General features: G+C 43.1%; 1 protein-coding gene across 1 annotated transcript; it reads right to left on the reverse strand.

Annotated features, from left to right (window-relative positions):
- Positions 1-678: 678 nt before the first annotated feature.
- On the reverse strand, positions 679-2790 carry IFI27L2 (interferon alpha inducible protein 27 like 2). The gene is made up of 4 exons (XM_003832813.6): positions 2530-2790; positions 2189-2218; positions 1403-1564; positions 679-881 (listed from the first exon to the last, which is right to left on the reverse strand). Exons 1-4 carry the CDS (start codon positions 2534-2536, stop codon positions 691-693), a joined length of 390 nt encoding a protein of 129 aa, XP_003832861.1. The 5' UTR covers positions 2537-2790; the 3' UTR covers positions 679-690.
- Positions 2791-11587: the final 8797 nt, after the last annotated feature.

Consider the following 11587-nt stretch of genomic DNA (forward strand, 5'->3'; position numbering starts at 1 on the left):
ATGCCGGCACCATGCTTCTTGTACAGTCTGCAGAACTGTGGGCCCAATAGACCTCTTTTCTTTATAAATGACCCAGCTTCAGGTATTCCTTTATTGTTACCCCAAACAGCCTCACACAGTGAGGGTGTGGTCAGGGTTCCAGGTCTTCACGCATGATCTCAGCCTCTCCTTCAATTTTCCAGCCACATTTTGGTGACCATTCCTGACTCAGCCTCCTCCCCTCAAAGTACCTAGAGCCTGCATGTAACACTGGACACATTGTCTTTTCCTGCTGGCTTGCTTATCAGCCTTCTGACAAGACTTTGAGGTTAGGCAAGGGAAGGATGGTGTCCTGCTCATTCTGGGTATCTAGTGCCATTAATGAAGAACAGAGGGCTCTACAGTCAGTGGTTCCTGGCTTCCCCTCACCCCTGCCTCCTAACAGCAGCCTGTGACAATGCCAACATTGAATAAGGGGGAAACTGAGGCCCAGAAAAGGCCCATGAATGGCCCTGGGTCACATGGCCCATCTCCGTAAGGCTGAGACCAATCAAAGCCTTCTGCCTACCGATTATCTGCGTGGCCAACCACCTCCCTCTGCCCCTCCACGACAGGGCAGTCTAGGAGAGAGGGAGAACTGGAAACCTCCAGCTCAGAACTCCAACCAGAGCTGCAAGAAGCAAAACAGGGAGACGCATCTGCATGTGACCTTTATTCCTCATGTTTCTCTGACTTGAGTGGGGGTTTTGGAGGTTCACCTTGGGGTACATTTTCTCTTGCCTCATCTTTAGCCTCGGGTTCAGCTGGGAGAGAAGAAGAAGATGAATTCCCCAAGCAGGCCCCCAACACTGACCCAACAGAGGCCAGGAGGATGTTGGATGATGTGGAGAGTCCAGCTGCCCCTGTGGAGGAGACAGAGAATGAGCATAGGGGTCGGGCAGTGGCCCAGAAATCCCACCCGGATCCCTCCTCCAGGTCCTGAAAATCCCAGGGCTCTGCCATGGGTAGAAGCTGCTAGAGGCAACTAAAAGACAGCTCAGGGGTGAATTCACGGAAACTGAGAGACAGAGGGAGAGTCATCCACAGACAGACCCTAAGAGCTACAGAGCCCCTCACTTTACACAGGAGGCCACTGAGGCCCAGAGAGGACAGGGGACCTTGCCCAGGTCACCCAGGTGTCAGAACCCAGGCATTGCTCTTGGCCTAGGTTCCTTTCCTCTTCTCCCTACCCAGCACCCCATCACCCCTCCACTCCCACCCCAAACCTCACTCAGAAGGAGCCAGAAGAGGGGACAGTGAGGGAGAGACTGAAGACCCAGGAAGCTGAGGGTCACGGAACTGCAGGGTGAGAAGAGCTTCCCTCGGGCTCAGCCTCAGGGCTGGATCTTCTCGCAGCTCTGGTGGTCCTGTCTAGGACACTTACCCACGGACTGCAGAGTAGCCACCAGGCTCCCCGCAGAAACACCACCCCCGTTGGCAATGGCTGCTGCGGACATCATCTTGGCTGCTATGGAGGACGCGGCGATTCCTGCCCCAGTGAAGCCCATGGCACTGAGCACCACGGGCACAGCCCCCACTGCCAGGGCTGTGGGGAGAGAGAAGCTGAGTGCAGAGGTGGGCTCAGGAGAAGGGACCCTTCCCCCCGCCCCCCGCTTAGGAATTCCTTGACAGTTTCCGGAGACTGTCAGCTTGAGCAATAGAGAGATGGCAGCTTAGTGGTCTTCTGGTGAAGAAAAGGTGGAGTGTGGAGCCAGGTGAAGCAAAGATGTCATAGAAGGACCAGCCATGGCCCTGGTTTGTCTCTAACTTGCTGTGTGATGCTGAGGAAGTCAATACCCTTCATTGGGTCTCAAATTTGTGTGTGTGTGTGTGTGTGTGTGTGTATGTGTGTGTGTCCACGCATAAATGTGAAATAAGCCATGTGGAGTTTAGCTGCAAACCCTCTTTCAAACGATCTTCCTCCTATGCTGATTCGACATAAGGACTAGAAGAGAAGCTGGGTCAGGAATGGGAGTGAGCTTTTCCCTGGAGTATTTTGATGCTGCTCTCGGCCCTTGTGGCTCACTCAGGCTACTCGGGCAGCTTCGGAAGTGGAGGGTGAGAGGATGAGAGGATGAGAGCCAGCCCAGCGCCTCATCTCTGCGTTCTCCCAGCAGCCCCGGGACCAGGCTAGGTGAGGGCCTGGAGACAGGCGATCCGGGTAACTTACCTCCTCCCACTGCAGCAGCAGCTGCCCGTTCTAGAGAGAGAGTGCCAGGGGAAGGCAGAGGGAGAGGGGAAAGGGGAGAAAGAGGAGGGAGAGGGGAAAGGGGAGAAAGAGGAGCGAGAGGGGCAGAAAGGGAGGGAGGGGGAGGGAAGAAGGGAGGGGGAGGGAAGCAAGGAGCGGAGGGAGGAAGGGAAGGGGAGGGAGGAAGGGAGGGAGAGGGAGTCAGTAGGTCAGCTGGTTGATGAAGTCAGGGAATGAAGCTATTCCCTGTCCCTTCCTGGGCTGGGGTCGGGGAAGCCTGACCCCAGCCCAGCCCGCCAGCCCCCTGGGGAAGCAAGACTCACTCATCATGGTGAGGCCGTCCGGGTCCCAACTTGGCCCAGGAAATGACAGCGTTCTTGGGGTGTTACTTCCCCCTCCATCCAGTAGGGACGCGCCCACTCTGCCCTAGAGAGACGCAGGCCCCGCCCCCCGCCCCACCCCGCTCGCCCGGGAGCCTTCGCGACACCCCGGCTCGCCTGTCCCGGCTTGATGGATCTACCGAAGAGAAAAGCGCTAGAAAGAACCTAGAAGCCAGAGCAAGTGAGCCCTGCTTCCAAATTGCTGTAGCACCGCCCCCCACTCCAACCCCGCCAATAACAGAAGAGCTGTTTGCTGCAAAAACCAAAACCAAAAACAACACAACAATAACAAAGAAACAAACAAAATGCAAGGAGAAAAATGATGTTTAATTTAATAAACGATGTTTAACTTCCAGAGAGACACTAATATAAATACATTCTGGCACGTTTGCTCCCAGCCTATGTCTCCCCTGAATATGTAAACACCCCCTCCACCACTGGCCAATTTCCCATCACACTCTGCCTTGCAAATTACTTACTTTAGTTAATCAACCATTTAGATTTCCCCAGGCTGCTTAATATCCTTCAACAAGATTTTTAAAAAGTCAAGTTTATTAAGGTGTAGGTGATTTACAAAGTAAAATTCACCCTTTTAGTGTACACTTCTGTGAGTCTGGGAGGCTTTGACGGCTCTGATTCAGACCGTTTTTTTTTACATGCCCCGCCCCCTCCTCCATCAATTCTCTCATGCGCTTTTGGAGTCACCCCCGCCCTGCTCCTGGCAACCATCCCCGCCCATTTGCCTTTTCCAGAACTTCAATATGATATTTGTCATTAAATATTCCATCCCCGTGGGTTCAACGTATCAGCCCTCCCTTTTAAGGGTTCAAAGTCTAATTTTTGCTCTGATAGGTTATTTTAGCATGAAGTGCTAACATTATGGGGCACAAGTGTTTTCTGTATATTCCTGGAGGTGGAACAGCTGGGTCAGAAACTGTGCATTTTTTACAGCACCTGATACCTGTGTTGTTATGTTGGCATCCAAAACTATTGTCATCAGTTTACATTTTCCCAGAAGTATGTGAGAGAATCTATTTTTTTTCTACTCCTCACTAACAATTAGCTTTGTCGTTAAGAAACAATAACACAAAAACCCTTTGTTGATTTAATAGGTGACTTATTTTAATATACTTTTCTCTTCACCACTAGTGAGACTAAACTATTTTTAAGTTTATTAGCTTCATGTACTCCTTATTTTGTGAGTTATCTTCTCATATTCTTGGATCCTTGTTCTACTGAACAAGGATCCTTATTGGTATGTAGGAATTAATGATATATTAATTATCTTCATCCATTCTCATAGATGTTGCAAATTTTTATTTATACTTCATTCCTGCCTTTTTGGTGTTTTTTTTTAAACAGAAAAGTGTTTAATATTTATGCAAACTTACCAATATTTTACTTTATTATTTTTGTCTTTAGAAAAGGCCATTTCTACTAGCTATTCAATACACTGTCACTTGTATTTTCTTTAGATTCTTCTGGGGTTTGCTATTTAAGATTTACTTTAATCCGTCTGGAATTTAGATTGGTACATATAGTGTTTTATGTATCCATATATGTCTTAGCCAGTTGTTCCACTACCATTATTGAATCATCTTACATTTCACCTTCAATTTGATATTCCATCTTTATATTCAAAACTCATTAGCTGGTATATATACCAGTATATCTGTTTGGATATTTTCTGTTCTGTTCCAAAAAGCTATCTCTTCTGGCAACAATATCACACTGTTTCAATCTTATAAATTTATTATCTGATTTAAAATCTGACTGTGCATAGCAGTATTGTTAATCCAGGGCTACACATTTTTTGTGAAGATTAAAAATACTTTGTAATGCTCTCTACTATCCTGAAATGAAATTCATAGATGACATTCTCTATTATAGTTACACACAAGGTATTGCCCAAACAAAAGAGAAATACAAGAAAATTATTTGTAATAAAATAGTGTATATTTCAGTATGTACATGCTCAAGCACTATTACACCAAAAGGTATAATGAAAGAATGAGTTGTTTGCAACCATATAAGTTTGGATTTAAGATGACACAATATTCAATGGTAAATTCTTAATTTTTTTTTTCTTGAGATGGAGTCTTGCTCTGTCGCCCAGGCTGAAGTGCAGTGGCGCGATCTCAGCTCACTGTAACCTCCGCCTCCCAGGTTCAAGTGATTCTCCTGCCTCAGCCTCCCGAGTAGCTGGGATTACAGGTGCACGTCACCATGCCCAGCTAGTTTTTGTATTTTTAGTAGAGATGGAGCTTCACCATGTTGGCCAGGCTGGTTTCGGACTCCTGACCTCATCATCCGCCCTCCTCAGCCTCCCAAAGTGCTGGGATTACAGGCGTGAGCCACCGTACCCGGCCAATGCTTACTGTTTTATATTTGATGTTTCAAAACAAGGACCTAAGAAACATATCTATATATTTGTATACATATATCTACATCTAATCACCCTGAATGAGGGAGCTGCAAATACAGGCTGAAGTACATTGCTGCCGGTGACATGATTTTCTGAAATAGTGAATAACTCTTGGTAAAGTTCAGAACAAATCAAAGTACGATTTCTCCCTGATTTACAAGATAACAAAATTCCTAAAAATTCAATCTATATTAAAACTATGCCAAAAACACGTAAAACATGTTTAAGTTCTAGGCCTAAATAATTATGAGCTTTTTGCTTGTATGAAGAGATCTTTGACATTTATACAGGGTAACTTTTAGCTGTGCAGGATTGTCTTACCTATTTCATTTGTCAGGCCCTCGTCCCCATTCAAGAGCTAAATACAAGCATCCTCTCGCCAATTGCTGACTAATAAAAGCACACCATCAAATTTCCAAAATGCCCCCTAGGGGGCAGTACCATCCTGTTAAAAACTACTGCCTTAGCCTGCTGCCTTAGTATTAATAGTTAAAAACTACTGCCTGCTAAAAACTACTGCCTTTGTTAAAAACCTAGAAGTGTTTATAATTACTTATGGAGAAAATAAAACAAAATAAACAAAACCAATGGCATTAACATTTTTGGCATTAGTTTTAGGACTAATTTGTGCATATTGAGTATTTAACGTGTGAATAAGAACTTGGCGTATGGGGCAGATTACTTATAATTCCAATTTTAATGATGTACTTCCATAAGAGCCTTAATCTTATGATTATAAAGTTGAAAGGTATTCTACTTTAAAAACAATTTTGTTAACAAATATTGTTTAAGAAAACTTAACACTCAAAATTATGTTTATTTTATTAAATTTATAAAATTCATCTGTGTTCATGGGAAGTCTTTGCTTGTTAGAGACGTATGCAGTGTTTAAAAAGAAAATTGACAATGTTTATATATTTATACACACACACACACACACACACATGCACACACAAAAGGAAACTAGATTATGTTAATATACACGTAACCTAAAATATTTTGGAGAATTTTCTCAACTAAATTGTAAAAGTCCCCTTAGATGTATAAATAGAATATTAGGATTTTAATTAAAGCTAAGAACTTAAGGATTACTAGATTTTTAATTTATTTCAGTAAATTTAATATTAATCTAAAAACCCAAATAGCCTTTAGTGTTTATCAAAGCTGCTTTCAAGGATAACCCAAAATTTCAGTGTGTACCAGCCGTCTTTTTTTCTTTTTCTTTTTTTGGAGGGGACAGAGTCTTACTCTGTTGCCCAGAGTGGAGTGCAGTGGCACTATCTTGGCTCACTGCAACCTCTGCCTCCTGGGTTCAAGTAATTCTCCTGCCTTAGCCTCCTGAGTAGCTGGGATTACAGGCGTGTGCCACCATGCCCAGCTAATTTTTGTATTTTTAGTAGAGATGAGGTTTTACCATGTTGGCCAGGCTGGTCTCAAACTCCTAACCTCAAGTGATCTGCCCACCTTGGCTTCCCAAAATGCTGGGATTATAGGCATGAGCCACTGAGCCCGGCCACCAGCTGCCTTCTACCACACCCTGAGTAGTGCCAACTGGACCTTTTCTGACTTCCTGGAATATGCAAATAAAGACTGTAAGCCTCAAGCAAATGCAAAAAAAGCACTTAAATCTAAAGGAAAACATTATTAATTATCTGAGCACAATAAAATTAAGAATCTCTGTTCAACAAAAGGCACCGTGACAAGAATAAAAAGTCGTGCCACATAGTGGGAGAAAATACTTGCCATACACATAACTGACAAAGAATTGATATTCCGAATATATCAATGTCACCTTGATATCAAAACCTGACAAAGGCATTAAAAAAGAACTACAGAAAAATATCCCTTACAAACATACATGCAAATATCCTGAACAAAATACTGGCAAATCAAATCTATAAATATATAAAAGAGACTTATGTCATGACCTCATGAGGTTAATATAAGGTGAGTTCAACATTTGAAAATCAATTAATTTACCCCATATACAGAATAAGGGGAAAATATTGTATGTGCATATCAATACATGCTTTGATTAAAAATTCTGAGCAATTTAGGAATAAAGGGAACTTCCTCAACCTTCTAAAGTTTTCTATAGAAAAAAGCAACAAATATCATGCTTAGTGCTGCTGTATTGAATGCACTCTACTTCAGATTGGAAGGAGGCAAGGACATCCACTTTCACCACTTCGATTTAATATCATGATAGAAGCCTTAACCAGTGTAATGAAGAAGGGAAGAAAGAAGAAAAAATGAGAAAGGTATCAAAATTGGAAAGAAAGATGTAAAACTTTCTTTATTCATGTACAACATTGTTGTTTATGTAGAAAGTACTAAGGAATCTACAAACAACTGCTAGACCTAAGTGAATTTAACAATATTGCAAATATCAATTGCATTTATAAATATCAGCCACACAAGTTAAAACGAAACATCAATAGCATCCAACTGTTTTCAAATGACACAATAGCATCCAAACTGAAATATTTAGGAATAAATTATGAAAACACATGCAGGACATATAGATTGAAACTACAAATATTGCTGAGAGAAATTCAAGTGGACCTGAAAAAAAGATAAATTACATTCATGGATTGGGAGACTGAATTTTAAGATGTATTAAGTTGTTAATACATCACAAACTGGTCTGTAGATTCAAAGCAATCCCAATAGAAATTCCAGCAGGGTTTAATTTTTTGTGTGAAATTGACATGATGTTTCTAAAATATATACGGAAATGCAAACGACATAGAATATGCTTTTTTGTTTTTTTTAATGAAAAGATAAAGTTGGAAGATTAACACCAGAGTACTTAATTTCAAGACAGTATAAAGCTACATAATTAAGACAGTGTGATGTTGGTGTGAGGATAGGCAGAGAGATAGATGGGACAGAATAGAAATCCCATAAGTAAACCTAAACATATATGGTCAACTGAGTTTCAACAAAGGTACTAAGGTAATTCAATAGGGATGGTAATTGTTTCAATTGATCCTGGAATTACTGAAGATCCATGTGGCAGGCTAAATAATTAGCCCAAAGATATCAGGTCCTAATCCCTGGAACCTGTGAATGTTACCTGTATTAGTCTGTTCTTACCATGCTAATAAAGTCATACCCGAGACTGGGTGATTTATAAAGAAAAAGAGGTTTAATGGACTCACAGTTCCACATGGCTGGGGAGGCCTCACAATCATGGCAGAAGGTGAAGGAGGAGCAAAAGCATGTCTTACATGGTGGCAGTCAAGAGAGCATGTGAAGGGTAACCGCCCTTTATAAAATCATCAGATCTCATGAGACTTATTCACGATCACAAGAACAGCATGGGAAAACATCCCCCCCATGATTCAATTACCTCCTGCTGTGTCCCTCCCATGACGTGTGGGGATCATGGGAGCTACTTTTCAAGATGAGATTTGGGTGGGGACACAGCCAAACCATATCATTACCTGCAAAGTGTCTTTGTGGATGTGATTAAGTTAAGGATCTTGAGACTGTGAGATATCCTGGATTATCTGTATGGAACCTAAATTCAATCACAAGTATCATTATAAGAAGGAAGCAGAGGAATATCTGACACATAGAAGAGAAGAAGATGATGTGACCACATGGGCCGAGATTGTAGTGATGCAGCCGCAAGCCAAGGATTGCTGGCAGCCACCAGATGCTAGAAGAGGCAGGAAACAGATTCTTCTCTAGAGCCTCCAGAGGCAGCACAACCCTGCTGACACCTTAAATGTGGTCCAGTGATACTGATTTCAGACTTCCGGTCTCCGGAACTGTGAGATAATAGATTTGTTGTTTTAAACTACCAAGTTTATGGTAATTTGTTATAGTACACACAGAAAATTATATAATCCAGATGGAAAACAATCAACCTCCAACTTTACTTCATACCATGCATATATTTGATAAAGGATTCGTAAAAAATGCCTATAGCACAATTTGAAAAAGACAAACTCACCCAATTTAAAAAGGGGCAAAAGGTTTGAGCAAATGCTTCACAAAGCAAAATACATGAGTAGACAGTAATCACACAAAAAAGACTCTCAACGTCTTTCGTCATTTGGGAAATGTAAAATGATGCCACCATGGAGCACCACTTCGCACCCGCTAGAATGGCTAAAATTTAAAAGGCTCACTTCACCAAGTGTTGACAAGGATATGGAGCAACTATCACATATTCCTGTTGGGAGTTTAAAATGGTACTACCACTTTGGAAAACTGTTGGCTGTTCTTATAAAGTTAAAGATATTCCTATCCATTAATTCCCCTGCTTGGCATTTACGCAAGAGCAATGAAAACATGTCCACACAAAGACTTGTACACAATGTTCAAAACAGCTTTGTTCATAAAAGCCCCTAACTGAAAAATAACCAAAAATGTACATTAGCAAGGGAATTATACACACAATACGTGTTCATTAGAATATTTAGAAAACATAAATATGCAAAGTTAAAAAAATCAAAGCCCCTGGTTTCCTAACACTAACCCTGTTAATGTTTATGGTGCAGAGAGCTTTTAGAGTTTCTCCCCATTTTGCCTGCATTTAATGTAGTCCTTAGGCTGGCCTCTAGCCAAGTCTCCTTGTACCCCTCTGAAAATTCCACTGGGGTTCTGAGCCAACTTTCCAGCTTAAAATACAGTGACTGGGTTTGCCTGGGATGTGCCATCCTTCATGAGCTGTGGCAGGGCCTGGGCAGCAGGCCAAGAGTTCTGGGATCGTGGGTCCCTGTCCTCTCTGTCTCTGCCAGCCTTGCAGACTTCCTATAGCCAACCTAGCTGGGCCCGCGGCAGCTGAGTTGCAATCTGAGGACTGGAGTTTGAGAGAATGCGCTTCTTGCTTTGGAGTGCCCTCTCGTGGCGATATCTCAAACTGCAAGCGCAGTTGCTAGTGGGCTGGATAACGCACCCACAGCGCCTGGGTTGGCTGGGCTGGAGCTTTGTTTTCAGGACTGGAGCAGGCTTGTCCTGAACCTCAAACTGAAAGGGCTGTTCAAAATGCAAATACTTATTTACAGTTTCTACACATCAATCACTGTTGAGACCCAAAGCCGAGTTACTGAAGCCTGCATCATGAGTCTTTCCATGAGAATTGTGTGAAATACCGTAGATGCTGGGTGTAAGGTGACCCACAATATTCCATCATGCCCCATTTTCCCACTTTTGGAATCTATAAAAGATGCCGTCACTGGAAAATTAATCCCAAGCCCCAAAGCCTTATTTACGCAGATTAGAATAGCTTCTGTTCAAGTGTTTGTGATGTCGCCGTGTAAGCCCTCATCGTGATGCTTTAAAAGTCATCGTTAAGTCGTGTTACCTGCTGTCCGGCCCTGGCACAGTGAGGCTACACTCCCACAAATAATGACGAAACTCCCTCCTCCCAGTTCTGCCAGGTGATCCCAAAGTGCATCTGAAACCAGCACAGATTGAGGGAGTCTCACAGTCCTCTGTTACCAAAAAATTGAGAGCCCCCCCCTCCCAGAAAATGAAATACTTTGCAAGTGCCCAAGTAGGAAGGGACTCTTTCCCAAGGGATATATTTCTGGGGGGATCTTCCTCTCAGTCTTCACTCAGTTAGGTCCTCCTGCAGTTTGTTTCACATGTTTATTTGTATATCTAGGTTTTCTTTTTTTTTTTTTTTTGACGGAGTCTCGCACTGTCACCTGGGCTGGAATGCAGTGGTACCATCTCAGCTCACTGCAACCTCCGCCTCTCGGGTTCAAGCAATTCTCCTGCCTTAGCCTTCCAAGTAGCTGGGATTACAGGCATGCGTCACCACGCCCGGCTAATTTTTGTATTTTTTTTTTTTTAAGTAGAGACGGGGTTTCACTATGTTGGCCAGGCTGGTCTTAAACTCCTAACCTCATGATCTGCCCGCCTCGGCTTCCCAAAGTGCTGGGATTACAGGCGTGAGCCACCGTACCGGCCTATTCTCTAGGTTTTGAACGCACACATGGGAGCATTTAAAACTACCGTCAGAAAGGACTCCTTTAACTTGATTTCCTCAAGGGATTGTGTGCAGCTAGGAAAGCACATAGGGCCAAGCTGCTTGTGTTTCTTGAAAACAATAGAAGAGATTTTTCTGGAAAGAACATCCCCAGCCCTGAGTCCAGCTTTTAGGATTAGGGCTCATGGCTCCATCACCGTGGATTTGAAACATCGATTAGCAGAGCCATTAGAGTTCAGCTGCTGGGGGAGGCCAAGGAAGGGGCTTCTGGGCCAGACCAGAGCTTTCGATTCATCTGCAAGACTGTGGGGAAAAGGCTAATTGCAAACCTGTGCTAAGAGCGGGCCACACGTTTTCACATTTAATGCTCACCACAGCCTCATAAAGTTGGTATTTTTAAGCCCACAAAATGGAGCACTTACCTCCTTGCAATTATCATACCTCTCTCTGGGTAATTACTTGAATGGAGTGTTGTCGAGCACGATGCAGTCCATTTCCCAGCATCGCAGGGAAATTTTGAAACACAGGTCAAGTGCCCTCACCTTCGAGTTATATCAAGAAGCTTGCTTAATAGAAAAGCCAGCGTAATGAGAATACCGCTCGTTAAATGTGCAGACGATGCCTCT

Source organism: Pan paniscus, chromosome 15 (assembly GCF_029289425.2).
Source record: "Pan paniscus chromosome 15, NHGRI_mPanPan1-v2.0_pri, whole genome shotgun sequence".
Lineage (NCBI taxonomy): Eukaryota > Metazoa > Chordata > Mammalia > Primates > Hominidae > Pan > Pan paniscus.